Source organism: Rhipicephalus microplus, chromosome X (genome assembly GCF_043290135.1).
Source record: "Rhipicephalus microplus isolate Deutch F79 chromosome X, USDA_Rmic, whole genome shotgun sequence".
Classification (NCBI taxonomy): domain Eukaryota; kingdom Metazoa; phylum Arthropoda; class Arachnida; order Ixodida; family Ixodidae; genus Rhipicephalus; species Rhipicephalus microplus.
In genome coordinates this window covers 123755956-123771387 of record NC_134710.1, presented here as the reverse complement: position 1 = coordinate 123771387, position 15432 = coordinate 123755956, and the positions used below count along the sequence as shown (strand labels likewise).

General features: G+C 42.1%; 1 protein-coding gene across 2 annotated transcripts in view; it reads right to left on the bottom strand.

Moving 5' to 3' along the window:
• LOC119176386 (uncharacterized) overlaps window positions 1-15432 on the bottom strand; it is a 147058-nt gene that overhangs the window by 115385 nt on the left and 16241 nt on the right. For both annotated transcript variants that reach the window (XM_037427642.2, XM_075877568.1), the window contains exon 6: window positions 5930-6066. In XM_037427642.2, coding sequence (XP_037283539.2) covers window positions 5930-6066 — 137 coding nt within the window. The remainder of the gene's footprint in view (window positions 1-5929; window positions 6067-15432) is intronic.

Sequence of the window (15432 nt, the reverse complement as noted above, 5' to 3'; positions counted from 1 at the left end):
CAGGCATCGCGCTCTGACACAACTCTGAGAAATGTTTCAGGCATTGCTTCGAATGAGTAAGTATGCACTGTACCTGAGCCGGTGCATGACAAAGTGTTAAGTGCTAAGTTTGAGCACCGCGATGTTTCCAGCCAAAGGTTGTCCTATTGAAAGGTGCGAAGTGGTCTGTAAACATATGTTGTTTCAAAGGAAGTACATTAACTCCCGTATTCAGAAACACTGCTGACTTGAACTTGACTTGCCATCGACTTCAATGCTGCATGAAGGCGTTTCGAACGCGCTGTATTCAGGCAGTGCCAAGGAAGCACAAATGCACAGACACGTTTCAAACGTGCTGCATTGAAGGCAGTTTCAAGTCACGTTCAAGTCAAGAAGCATTTCTCAATACAAAGGTTAGAAGCCGCTAGAAACTAATGAGGAACATACTGCTGGTGTGCGAGTGTACAACCCCATATTGATGTGCAAGAATGAAAAACCAGATGCACTAGCCCATATTGATGTGCAAGAATGCAAAGCCAGGTGCACTATCAAGGTGCTCTTTGTTCAAAAAATTCAGCAAGCGACAACTGAAAAATCATGCTTCTAATATCATAAGAATACAGTTACCAAAATGTATGCAAAGAACCTTTTTCTCCCAAAAGCTGACAAAATTGTAGCATGTCAGGTGGACTCTTGTGTTCTTGACATGCTAAAATAAGCACCACAAATGAACATTCTATTGTTAGATGTTCTATGTGGATGTGGTGCACTTGTAACAATTTGGGTCGTAGGAACATTATTTTGCAACTGCATAATCGCTATGTTATGCAATCATATCACAAGTATCACGTGAAATACTCACTACAATAACCAAGAACTCGAGCAGCTCTTCATTAAGATACTTAATGAAGTAAAAATATAGTACAATATGCAACTTTACACGCTACGTGAGTAGCACAACTTGGGCATGGCATGTACGTAACAGCAACCTTCTCAGCTGCGGTGCACTGCCAGCTAACAGTACTGCGCCAGGAGTGGCGTGTGAACCGAAGTGTCCGCAGCAGCCCCACTATTGGCACTAGAGTCAACAGGCATAGTTTTATGAAGGAGGCATTGACAATGACGTTACAAAATGGTGTGAGCTTCTTGTCACGTGCTCACGCAATATATCATGAAGTTTCCTTTGCCACATTATTCCTGGCTCTGTTGGTTATGCACAAGCAGCCTTACCAAATGTTTTTGTGCCTGCGCGGAGTCATCACAAGCCATACTGGTGCATGAAGACCCAGAATTGACAGTAGTCTGACGACGTGTTAGTTTTGACGTCAGTAGGTGCACCATGCAAAAAGTTGGCCCCTTATCTGCATGTTTCACTGCAAATGTCGTCGAAAGACGATAGTCTTGCGTCTGGAGAGAGTGAAGAAAACATTTATTTGATGTTCTGCGTGAGAAAATCAGTGAATTGTATTCTGGAGGCACTGCATTAGAGTGCCTCGGTCTGTGCAGCAAAGGCGAACGAGTGCTATCTGGCAGTTATCTTCGAAAACGAAGGAAGGCATGTGCGCCTGTTTCGGAGGCGATAAGGTGTAGAACGCAAAGCAACGGGCAGGTGCCATTACCGTGTTGTCTTAGCAAAGCGTTGAAAACACTTGCCTTGTTGTGCATAGCGTTGCATTGTCAGCGCAGCGTGATAAACGCTACGGTCCTTAAAATTACTTATGTATGTCTTCTCTAGCACAGAGACACAAAGAATATTGATGTGCTGTTATAACACCTCAGATATGTGCAATAATTGCTTTTTAATTGACAATTGCAGAAGTATGAACACTGAAATTTGAGCAATATTGGTGGGTGCTGCAGATGGGGTAAAATTTTGGCCATTTGAAGTATTGTTTCGGCGGACAAACAGACAAATGTACAGACAAACAGACCAAAATTTTTTGCTTTGAAGTACCCCAAGAAAAACTATCGTCTTTAAAAGGGAATGCAGGAGTGCAACAGCCAAAATAGAATTAAAAGCAGTTTTTGGAGAAGCAAAGTGTTACTTTTGGAGAACTAAAATCCACATTTGGAGCAGGTTACAGGGAAAAAACACCATTTTTTTTATCACAAAGGACCCAATTTGGAATAGTATGAAAAAGATGTATGCACAGAGAAAATATATTTACAAGCCATTCAACATCTCCTCAACCATGCAGAGTGAATATGAGCCCTGCTATTTCAATAAGAGCAGCATTTTGAATCAGCCCACTCGGCAAACAATGATTAAATCTATATTGGTATTAGCCATGCCTGTCAAATCCTTTGACAGGCTCCGAGGATTAAAACGCGGATCTGCCAAGATGGTGACTGGGAGATTCGTAAAACTGAGGAGTGGAGTGGCAAAAAAACTGAGTCACGATATTGTTTGATCTTTTTTAGAGCTACAGAAATATCATACAGTGATCCAAATTATCGCCAGCAACTTTTTAGACGTCAGCGATCTTATTAGTGCTCTCAATTATGAGGCATACACACGTATGAGTAATTTAACTAATTGTGCTGTATACCGTGACTAGTGATAACAGCCCCTTCCAAATCTTAAAACGCTTTTCCACAGGCCGCCAATGTACTGCGGCGAAGGTGGCTGAAGTGACGTTTTGCCCGGGTTAGAACTAGGCCAAGAATCTTTCGAACCGCTGCACTCCCCCTCCTCTTTTTTTTCTTTTCCCGTAACCCCCCCCCCCCCCCCCTCCGATGGGGGTTAGGTTTGGGGCACTTCTCTGCTCACTTGCAAGGAACGTTTGACTACATAAAGCAATGACTGCACGAGCCCGGCGGCCCGGCAGCAGCACTGAATATCCATCGTATGTGCTGTTGTTATGGAAACTACATGGTCGCCGGCAACATCGGCCTTTACAGCTCGTTGAGTTTGTTCCAAGCAGTAACAGCGGCATACCCTTCCAGCTTTAGTTTCTAACATGCCATAGCCGCTGCGTTTACATTTTTGTCTTGAAGTTGCATCATCCCGCTGATAGATATCCACTGAGGTCAGCCAACCAGTGGGCACGCAGCATTGTTACTTTACCTGGTTGATTGCATTTCGCAAGTTTACTGGCCCAATGAGTAAATTCCTTACACCGTGATTTAGGGTTACGGTTTGCATGCCTGCATCCCTGCACTGATGACGCCAACTACAGGTGGCCAAAGTGGCCTCCATTTCTCGCTGAAATTAGGGCAGCTGAGAAAATTTTGAGGCTGGTCGGGCATTTTGGCGCAGTGTGGAAAAATTTTAGCAAATTTCATGCTTCTGGCGCAGCTCAGTGCAAAAATAGGGAATTGCATTAAATTGGCTCAACTGGTACAGCTGTTGCATCCCAGGGAATGTCAAAATAAAAAAAACAACATTTACCAAATTTCACACTTGTGCTGTGCTGTCGTTGGAGACTAAAGTTCTATTTTCACCTCCAGATACATAAAAAAAAAATAATTCAAACTTGACTGAGACTATAAAGTTGTTCGGATTAAGTGAAGCTTGAATTAGCAGGCAGGCGCTAGAATGAACAGACAATGCGTCACACTGTTTATGTAGAACCAAGAGAAGCCACCTCTAAACTCTTTATAGCAGACTAGGTGCTACTACATGTTTGCGGCAGACGATTTCGTAAATCAAGTGCATGGAGCTCTAGTAGCAAACTTTTTGACCAGTCAGTGATGCGTCAGAAACAAGCACACTCATGCATTCATGTAAGCAGTGAGCCTTAATGAACAAGAACATGACGCTATTCGTGCCCCAAAACACATTTACATGGCAGAGTTGAAGCAATAAAAATTAAGAGCATTAAGTATTTTGCATATGACAGCGTTTCTTTTGCAACTGTATGAGTATAGTGGCTAGAAAGGTTTTCCTAGTGTCGTGAACGAGGCGGAAAAGCTGAAAGAGTTTATGATACAGCCTCCAGAGGGCACAACCACTCGCTGGTGCACGGCATTTACGCGTCATAGTCCGCGCTCTCAGGCATTTTTTGTTTAATACATGCTTTGTGCTAATGGTACAAAGACGCTGTGCTCGTCACACAGGGCGCCGATAAACTGTAAATGAAGGAAAAAGAAACTGATATTTAGAGCATACTGCCAGGTTATCTTCATCTGAACAGCACATACAAGCGGGATATATAGCACGCACGGGACGAAGATGGGGATTCGGGGAGTGAATAGAGAAAAAAAAAAAGGACAAGTATATTTGAATGAAATAAACACTAAACCATGCATAATTATTAAAAATGAGCATCAGCAGACAATAAATTGAACTTCATGCACACATGAGGAATAAGTATTGAATATTAAGAAGCTGCAACAAACGAAATAGATGTACTTACATAAGCTTAGTAAAAAAAGAACAATATACAAAGCGAAGCAATAGCTGGATGCAAACTTCGATTCCTCAGTGCCCCTATTCGCAACGAGACTTTGCAAAAACAAAATAATAATTCCAACAGGACCCCTCGCCTCCCCCCCAGTGGTGGCGGCTGTCCCACTCCCCTCCCATGTATGATCTAAGCTTCACATACTGGTCTTCAAAGAACTTTTGTCACTGCTCTTTTCTGCGTCCGCAGAAGAGCACAATAAAGCAGGTGCACTTCCCAAATTAACAATTGGCACACACAACTCAGTTGAAAATTAAAAAAAAAGGTGCGAGCTGTTGATTGCCTGTGTACTTTTTTTTTCTTGTTGTTTTATCCGTCCAGCAGTTACTATGATCACTCCAGCCTTTGGCAGCTGAACCATCCACCTTGGAGGAGGGTGGAGGTCACGATGTAAGATGCATACCGTGGCGGAGGTTCATCGTAGCAGCTTCATTCCCTATTAATCTGATGTATAGGGAAGACTTAGTGCCCCCCCTGCCTAGTGAGGGCGGATGTCCCCTCCCCCTTCCACCTGCACACACCTAAGCAAATGACAGGCTGATTTTCAAGGAACTTTGTCGCAGCTGCTTTGTGCGTGCGTAGAGAGCACAATAAAGCGGGTATATTTGCTAAATTAACAGCAATTGGTACAGACAGCTCTAACAAATATGTGCATACTCTGTTGCATACTTTTTTTTAGTTGGCGTTTTATTGGTCTGGCAGTTACTTGTTGACAATTCCAGCCTCTGTCAGCTGAAACATCCACCTTGATGGGGGGGGGGGGGGGGGGAGGGAGGGGGGAGAGGAAAGCAAAAATTGTGTGTACGCGGCAAAAATATGTCGAAGTCCTAGTTAGTGCATCTGTAAATGGCTATTCGAATAGTAAAATTATATTCATTTCCTTCTATCCCTACCGCAAAGATAATTAGCAATAATATCAACGATTAAAATAAGTGTTTCGGGAAGCAGTTTTGCGGCAAAGATGCAGTTTTACTGCCGCCAGCTGCATCCTGTCGTCAACCTCCACAGACACTCGCCAGCAACAAACAGCGCCGCGTCGCGGTGTATAGAATCCGGTTTCTCTGCCCCTACTTGGAAGGGAGCCCGTTCACGGCACTAGGCAAACCTTTCTAGCCACTATACTATGAGCATCATTTGCAGCTGACGCAAGAACTCCAGTGCAGTGTCCGAATTCTCATCTGTTGAGAAGTGCTACCATTTTATTGTTTGGCATCTACACTAAACATGGGTTGGTTTTGCAACACATTATGAATACTCTGGGCCGGCTTCTGCAAAGAGCGATGAAAACCAGAGTTCAAATTAGTCATCGTGGATACCCCTGCATTAAATTATCAAGATTTTGCCCCCTAGAAAATACACAGAACATTGCTTGGAGCAGAACATCAGTTCGAATTAACTGTAAGTTCAAAATAACAAAGTTTAATTAACAAAGTTTAATTACTGAGGCTTTACTGCACTACAGCTTGTTTTATATTGAAGAGGCAACACAAAAAGTGTGTTGCATTAGCCAAGAAAATGCACTGAATTAAAATAAATAACCTCACCGTTTGATGATGTGGTTGCTGTGTTGGAATAGCCTGCTGCTGACTGACCATGCTGGAGGATGGAGGTGGGGGCCCAGATCGCCCATAGCCAGACATACCATGGGCCCCCATGGGTGGTTGCACAGCTCCAGGCCCACCTGGGAGGCAACATACAAACCCACTCTAACTACTACACTGCACAGGAGAAACACTAAAAATACCCATTTAAACACTTTTCTCACCAGACAGTGCACATAAAACTTTTAAAAAAGTGCTGCAGTCTATCATGACAAATGAGGTGTTTCAAGAAAAACTGAGTGACATTTTCAAGGGGGCTCTTTTGCACATACTAATTGGCAGTTGCACAGACGATATCCTGCTAGTCAGTGGTGATGACCATACAATAACAGATAGTACATGGCAATTAATCCTCATTCCAAAAAATTATTTAACTTGTAGTTTAACAAATTTAATAGGCTAATCCTAATATGAATATTTAAATGAACTGTTTGTATAAGTACTATAGCCTTTTAGATCTGAAAAATGCAATTACCTGTGCAACTGCAACATGACTTGTTGGCCCCAGCTCACATAAAGCCTTTACTGCGCCCAGGGGTTCAATCGCGCAACAATTCTACTACTTAATTCAACGCTTTTCGCTGTCATTAGCAGTTTGCGTTTGGTCAAAGTGTGCCATTAGCCGTCTGCATAAGTCGAAGCGTCGCTTTGACCAATCGCAGATGGCTAATGGCGGCGAAAAGCGTAGAATGAGGGAATAGAATCGTTCTGAGATTGCACCCCAGGAGCGAATTTGCGCATGGTCATTGTCCTCAAGGTAACACTGCTACTCACATCACCAAATGACAGGCAGCCAGTGGCTGCACAAGCTGGCACGGCTGCAGAGTGGCGAGTGCACTCAGTTAAATGAATAAACAACAACACTGGCTAGAGAGATGGAGTTTTGCACGTGCTCTTGACCGCTGAATTTGTCATGCTACAAATCCAAAAGCTTAATATAAAATTTACCAAGGACCTAACTTTAGGCATACTTGTCATGACCCAAATAACCTGTACAACATTTAAAAATTGAAGCAAGGCCTGTGTAAATGCCATTCTTTTTGGTTCAATGTAAGTCGAAACAACTTTAAATACAGTAGACTCCTTTTAAAAGAAACCTGAAAGGACCAGGAAATAGGGTTTCATTTAGGAGGAGTTTCATTTACTAAAAATAAACAGGGGTATAATATTCAAGTACCAAACCAACCCATTTAAGAAGTGATTTCGTTTAAGAGAGTTTTGTCTACTGTAGAGTCTACTGTAGTAGCAGGATTTGACTTTTAGTAAATGCAAGTGACAACCTGTAAAATACATTGTTTTAAAATTTACTCTACTTAGAGCATATAAGCTGGTATAACAAGCTTTAAAACTTGAAAAATGATAAAACGATGCAAGAATAACAGGTTCATTAAACATTAATGTTAAACTTCACAGCAGTGCTTATTTTTTGTGTATGTTTTCATGGCTTGCACCCCTTTGCTGCAGTAAAACCACCTTTACAAAAGACTTGCATGGAGATTAATATACACCTATTCGTTCATTTCGAATACATCTAAACTTTTAACAATTTAAATTTGTATCGAAGAAAATTCGAGTACAGTAATATTTTTCAAATATTTGAAGCATTAGAATGTTTTCCCAAATTAGAAAACAAAAATACAACACGAGGTTGTATTTCTAGAAGGCAATTTTTATTAAGCACACATGCCATCACCCGAGAACAAAGAGGGGAATGCAAACATTGCAATGAGGCTGTAAAGTCCCTTCGCATTCTTATTACGGTGCCCTTGGCAATCAGCCTTTTTGAAAAACACTATGCCCGCACGTTACAACCTGCGGATTGCACATCAAACATACTGGTGCACTGACAAGTGCTGCACAACGAGCTACATCAGTGCATTGGAATAACACCACCTTTTTGTCACCAGCATGCAAAAAAAGATTGGAACTTGTAAAAATGTGGCCAAAAACGGTCAATATTTGTTAGGAGAAATGCATTGTCTGGGCTTTGGTATGGCACATCCTTTGATATAGCGCATGTTTTGCTCTACTGGAGTTTGATATACAAGCGCACCAGCCCCATACTTTTGCATGGAAAATTTAAGGGGATTTCTCAGCTGCTTCATAGAGCCAATAATTCTACATATCCAAGTTCGATATACCTGGAATCAATTTATTATTAAACAGGTTCCACATAAAATCATTGAACACAAAAGACCACATTGTCATTGAACATAGAGTAAGATGAGCAACATATATATTTGAAATACCAGTACTTCCGATAGAAATCAGATAAAAGAGAAAGCTGAGCATCAAATTACAAAAGTAGCCACAATCACATTTAAGGGGGGCAGACTGGTCTTTGGTACCAAAAAGTGACAAAAAAATCATTTTTTTAAAATTGACGTATTTGGCGTCTGTAAGTATTTTTCTATATCTACAAATTTTCACACACCAGGAAGTGGTAATTTTTTTGTAATGTCATTCTAACTGTCCAGATTCTTGGTACTGTTCACATGCAGAACCTGCAAAAAAATGCGGAATCCACTTCGAGGCTTCTTTATAATTTGCCGGCACCTGTGTTAGAAGCTCTGCAACGAATTTATGAGGACCTCTATGAGGATAGCAAAACATGCAAACCATAATTGTTTTTTGAAGAAGCTTGTGCGTTTTCAGTTTTTTTCAATTTTTCTCAAAAAATTTACGACTGTTCAATTTTGAGGCCTCAATATCTCTGCAACTAGGACAGGTACAACAATAATTCTTTTTGCAATGGAAACCTGTATGTGTGTAGAATGCAAGCATGGGAGCAGAATTCAGAGCACAAACTTTTTAATTATTACTCATCAAAACTGTAACAAGTCCAACTGCTTTTGACAATGAATAGTTTATTTTGCTGTAAGATAATCAAGAAAGGCCAAAAACAAAACTCTTGCATACTTTCAATCTATAATCATTACTCTATATTGGAATATCTTAAATATGACTTTTAATTATGCACTTTTTTTCTATGGCAGCCTTAAACAATAGGAGGTGAACTTAAGTTATATATGGAAACAAGAGGAGTTACAGGAAAACTAATTAAATATTTGAAATCAGAAGAAAAGACTGCATAATCATGTGTAGTTTGATCAAAATCACTGAAATTCGTTTTTAAAAAATGTCTAAGACCAGTCTGCCCCCTTAACACTACCAAAGCAGCAGTTCATGATCAATAAGAGCTTAATTAGTTATTTTGCTCTTTCACCAAAATAGCCCGCATTGAGAATTTCAAAAATAATATAGGCTAATTCAGCTATACATCCTATGTTCCACGTGGCATAAATGAGGCCAAAGCTGATGAAAAGCTATAAATGTAATCATTTACACATCAGTCATCAATGCAGCAGTTTGTAATCAGTACAGTGCCTGCTCACACATATTTCACCAAAATAGTTTGCTTGTCAGGTACCAATATATTGCCACGTTCCTTCCTCGAGTTTTTTTATCACCCCGTTACGCTGTACGCAATTCTCAGCACAAATCGCGCCTACAGTGTTCGAGAAGTTTCAGGACTGCAGTAGATCATTTTGTTGAGATTACGCCCACTTCGCGAGCATTTCAGATTATTCTGAAACCTACGTCATCACTAGCGTTAATGCTAGAATGTTCGATGGCAAGTGCATAAATGCCCGCATGCTTCGCTGCTTGTCAGTTGATCAACGGCCGACACTTAATTTGCCAATATCACTGCCAGTGTCTTGCTGTAATCTCAATTTTCTTTTATGTGGCCACAAGTTCAGCTGAATAAGCAACTTAATCTTCGACCTACTGTCTGCTGCCTTCATCGTTGTCACGACCCCATGACAATATAAATAAGATACATATAGACAATGGCAACATGTACCAGTGTCAATATGCTACTATACAACTACTAATATACAAGCTGCACACTATATGATAGCATACAACTTGTTTTTGTTTAAGCTCACTGGATGTTCACTTGGTTGAAGTTCACCGTTATCAATTTCCCAGTGCCATTTTGATGCAGGTTAAGAACAGTTACTAGTAACAAATACAGTAAAGCTTCATTAATTTGAACTCAGTTATTTTGAAAACCTGCTTAATTTGAAAGATTTTCACGGTCCAAGTTTGAGTGGATAATTTGAAGCGGTGGCCAGCACCAGTCCGGTAAATAGAAAAACTTTGGGTGCCATGTGCCAGTTCCAGAACCCAATTTCGCCGCAAAACGACGGCTATTAATAGCCACAGGCAATGCGACGTATCAATACTAACGAGTGGCAGCTGAAGCACCCCAGCCTCGCTACTTCTAGCACAAAGAAAAAAAAAAATGGTCTCGTGGTCAACCGAAACATGCGCCTGCGGAAAACAAGCTGTGCTTCACTGCAAAACAGCGGTGACACGCGGGCAGCTTATTGCATATTTCTCGCAACGTCAGCGGGTTATGGTTTACCCATTCTTTCTGGGATTGTAAAGAAATGAATAAACGACGGTTTAGCGGAAATCGTGATGTACGTGAACCTCCGATTGCCAGTTGCTCCAGCAATTTGTGTCTCTGCACAGCTGGCGGAGTTCTTACCAGCAACATCTACTTCGAAAACTAAGTTGGAAAGTTTCAACAATAATTTTTTCCAGCCAAAACATATCGTGAGCTTCGTAATTCTGGCCATTATAAAATTCATAATTATAATAGAATGTGTTAATGGTCGCATCATGATGTGCTGACGAAGCGAGAAGCAGGCGACATGCTACCCGCATGTCAGTATTGTGTTGCAGTGAAGATGTCTTTTCTGCAGGCGCACATTTCAGTCAATCGCATCCGCACTTTTTTTTTTTGGTGGCAGCAGCGAGGCCCACTGTTCTTCCATTTTCACGGCAAAATAAAGACCAGGTATTGCTGGAAAACATGACCTTTGAAACCGCAAGGTAGCCGGCACAGCAAACGGCGAGCATTGATTACTTTGAATAGTTCAAGTTCCTTGCATCCCACTTCTTGTATGTTCTGTTAATTCGAAAGCCCACTTAATTCGAAGCTTTCTCGCGGCTTCAGTGACTTTGAATTAACATAGTTCTACTGTAATTACGCTTTGAAGCAATATAGAGCAGCATTTCTCTTTCGGAGTAGTCTAGAATAATTCGAGCAGCACTTCCATCACTGCATGTGTATTGCACCCTTGTTGGGACGATGCCACAGATAATCCTCACAAACTCCATCTTGTGGAGCGTCGAACACTGTCAACGCTGTATTGTGTTGTTCTCTGTTTGTTACATTGGCATTATTAGTAAGATTTAGCTGATGATTGATTGACATGTGGGTTTAACGTCCCAAAACCATCATATAATTATGAGAGATGCCGTAGAGGAGGGCTCCGGAAATTTTGACCGCCTGGGTTTCCTTAACATGCACCCTAACCTGAGCACACGGGCCTACAGCATTTCCGCCTCCATATGAAATTCAGTCGCCGCAGCCGGGATTTGATCCCGCGACCTGCAGGTCAGCAGCCGAGTACCTTAGCCACTAGACAACTGTGGCGGGGAGTAAGATTTACCTGGCAAACTTGCTATGTAAAAGATGCAAATAAATGTCCATTTGTTCGTTTACACTATGGTGTGCTATTCTCCTTATATGAGTAAGGGAGATCCCCTAACCCATATACAGTATAGACCACTTATCACGTAAATCGCGGGAGTCGTGAATATCTGCACTATAGGCTATGTCACATCATAACCAAAACAACCTCTTTCAAGGGCCACACTTGCACAACACGTGTTGGGCATGCAGCCCGCGTGCCCAAGAATCGAAGCATGCGATTCGTGGTGCGTACAAACATTTAAGTTTCTGAATGTTAAAAAATTTTAACGTCTAAACAACCACGTTACCAACGAAATGAATGCGAATGGAGGGGGTGTAACAAAAAGCCCCATCGCGAAAATTCACCGACTATTTGTAAGACTGAATCGATTATGCATGTTACACAGAAACTATGCCGAATGGCATCTGAAATGTCGCGCACTGAAAGATGCCTATCATTCGATTTCCCAGGCGCGCACTTGATTTCAAGACATCGCAATCGATTCGCGAACCACCATTGGAGTACTACATGTGCCACCCTCGTTTTGATTAACGATACGTATTCCCTCCTTTCAGGCGTAGCCATCGCAAAGAATTTCGTTGACTCTGTATCAAACTGCAACAAGGACAGCACACGTACCGCTACAGAAATGCTGAAAAGGCCTAGCCCACTGTTCGACAATTGTCGCAGGAAGTTTGGCGAAGACATGAACACCGGGTGTCGAAAAGATTGCACTCAAGCTTTGAACCAAGAACACCGTGCGTGATTAAAAACTTGTGTTTGAAGCCAAGAGATAAACAACGACGAAAACCCATCAAGCTTATGTAGGATCGCGCACTGGCAGCCAAGGCAAAAGCTTGCATCATAAACCCGTAAATGTTCTAAAATTTGTGAACATGGTAACAAACAAGATATCTAGCAAGCTCAATAACAACGCTTTTCCCGGCAGAAAACTTCAGCGCAGTTGATAACAATGGGATCACACGTGCCGTGTTGCGGCTGCGCGCAGCCGGCAAGCGGCTAGAGCCACGCTAGCGACGCTAGTACGCTGTAGCCGCGTCGGCCATGGTGTAAAGGCTTTATCCGTTACCTAGGCAACCACCCTCCTCGCACACGGTGAGCGTACACAGCATGCCACCGCAGTCATGAGCCGCGGTCTTTTTTCTTTCTCTTATTTATCCTCCCTCCACCCTTCCCTCGCTCGTAACGCGTCCCCTCCTCCGTAACGACCTCTTCACTCACTTCCCTGCAGCACACTCGGCACACATCCTTTTATCGTGCACTCCACACCACATTTTCTTACCTTTTCGGTTTTTCTTAGAAGTCCCCCCCCCCCCCCCCCCTGATACGCGCACTCGCTACCGCGTGTGTCAAAGATTTTCCGGCAACAGCATTATAACTGGCATTTTATCTTGGGAAACTGCAGAATAAGCGATATGCATATACATGGCGTTTTATGGGAAGGTAAACGGGAGTGAAAAAAGACCACACTGTAAGCGGTCACAAAGTGGTCTATATTGTACTGCACATAAACAAAATGAGCATGACAGAGGTTTCGAAATCCACCCACTAATCATACAGCAATTTACCTTTTGTCCTGGCTTCGCTATAGGTACCTCTCTAGATCAAGCAAGCAAACGAAGAGGATATATGGCCACCATTTCTTACCTTCACACGTGCTAAATGTCACTTCCAAGCTCATTCATAAAATACTCATTTTAGTAAAGTACCCGAAGATAATTCTTTCAAGGAACTTTACTCAAGCAGCCATGAAGAAAAAGCGATGCAATCGTTATGGGCAACCTCCAAGGAGTTTGCCTTTTTGGTTTTTAGAGCTTCTTGCACTAGGCTGAAACTACGGTGGAAACAAATGTCTGTCTCCTAACAGACTTACTTAAATACAAAGCACATTAAAGTTGCTAAATATGGCAAATATTGTGGAATTTTGTAGAAATCCACAAAATGGCACAAAGTTTGGGGAAAGTGAAAAACTATTTCACACTTCATGGCAATACAAAGCAGCAAATAAAAAGTCTTCAAAGGAGAAAAAATAGTTCCAGTTCTACCACTCAACCTGAACGATTTTTTCTTATGCCATGAAGCTTTAGAATAAATCCCTATAGAGTTAAAACTCTAAATAAGAGGCATGCTCCAGGCAGCAATCCTTGTCTTTTATATGAGATCTTGCTTATAGGTTACTATGTATGCATTTTCCCATCAACCCATATCTTACTGTAGGCACACTGATGTCTCATACCCATTTGTCTCATTTGTCTCTTATAAAGGTGTTAGACTGTACCAGGGAACAGCTTTCTATGACTATGCAGCCAAACAAGACATGCAGCATGCATGTTATGATAGTGGCATTGGTTGGATAAAGCTTCAAATTTAAAAGCCATCGCTTGATGCAATATAAATGTCAATTTGCGCTCAGATTTTCAGTCTGATTGTCGTTCTGAGATACCTTTTAAGATTGAAGTGTTTTCTGCTTGGCTCCAGTGGGATTTGACGCTATCTTCTGTATTTGCTCGCATAATCCTCACACTCGCACAATTCTCACACCCCCCACATCGCCCAACAAAAATACAATTTCTTTTTTCCTCGAGTAGTTATCGCACCCCCGAAACTTGCCGCAATAATGTCGTCAGCTCGTTCCAGCGGTTGATGAGGATAGCGCATGCCGTCTGGCGCCATCTCTTAAGCATCAAGCGTACTATTATTGCACGGAGATTCAATATAATTTAGGCCAAGCCAAAGCGGCAAGTGCGGATTGCAGCATGTTTTGTATGTTGTGCCGGTAATCTTGTCACGTTATGGGGCGATACTGAAGCTGCACGGCTGCTTTCAAATTGAAAGTGATTGATCATGCACTAAACAACGGCAACAGGGCCGCCGGTAGGCCCTTCGGAGTCGACGAGTTTTGTGTTCGCTACTGGTGACAGCAGCTGAAAGCCACCAAGAGCGGTTAGGCCAGCCGTGTGCCTAAGACTGGGATTGATGGTAAACTTCATTTCTTCAGAAGGAAACTGCGGATGATTCTGTTAAATAGCCATCAGCCCAATACTGACATCTTATGCTTACCCTTTGAGAGCTCCTGTTGAGTGACGAACGCTACCGCTACGCCCATAACGCACACAAGCTTTGCATATGGTACTCTAATTCTCGACTATTTGCTTGCACTTTTTGTCTCAAATAAATCTTGCCTTGTGTTGGACCTCTGCTTTTATTGTTAAGGTAAATTTTAATTAGTACTTCTCAAAGCTTGCTGTTAGTTGCTGGTGTGAGAATCCCAATTTGTGTCCACTTCGTTTTCCTTTTCGCTCTGTACGTTTTCGTAGAAAGGTTTCCCCGCGTAATTCTCGCACCCCCCCAACTTTGCATCAGTTTTCCACCAAAAAGTGCGAGGATTATGCAAATAAATACGGTAACTGCAGCACAATGTTTTACAAATGCCAGTTTTCAGGAGGTCCAAGGAGATGGTGCTACTTTACTGCCCTTCACCAGCGATACCAGCAGAAAATTTAGTAAGCTTGCACATACCGGGCAAATTCTGTATGCAGTATGTGGTATGTATAGCCAGGATGGATCTCATCAACTCAGATTTGGCAAAATCAAACCAGACACAAACCATACTCCACCTAAAGACTGCAGCTTCAAGAACACGACATGGTGGCTATGACAGTCTTTAGAAAAAGCCCAGCAGTTGCTCCGCATAAACTGAACTCTAGTGATGTCAAGCTAGTCTGGACTACATGTGGCGTAGCCCTGGCCCTACAGCTATCACTACACAGAATATTCAGCCAGAGTTTAATTGTGTACTGACCACTCTTACTTGAATGACAATTATTTCACTCAAGTTATGAAAAGCATGCCAAAAAAAAAGAAAAACAACCA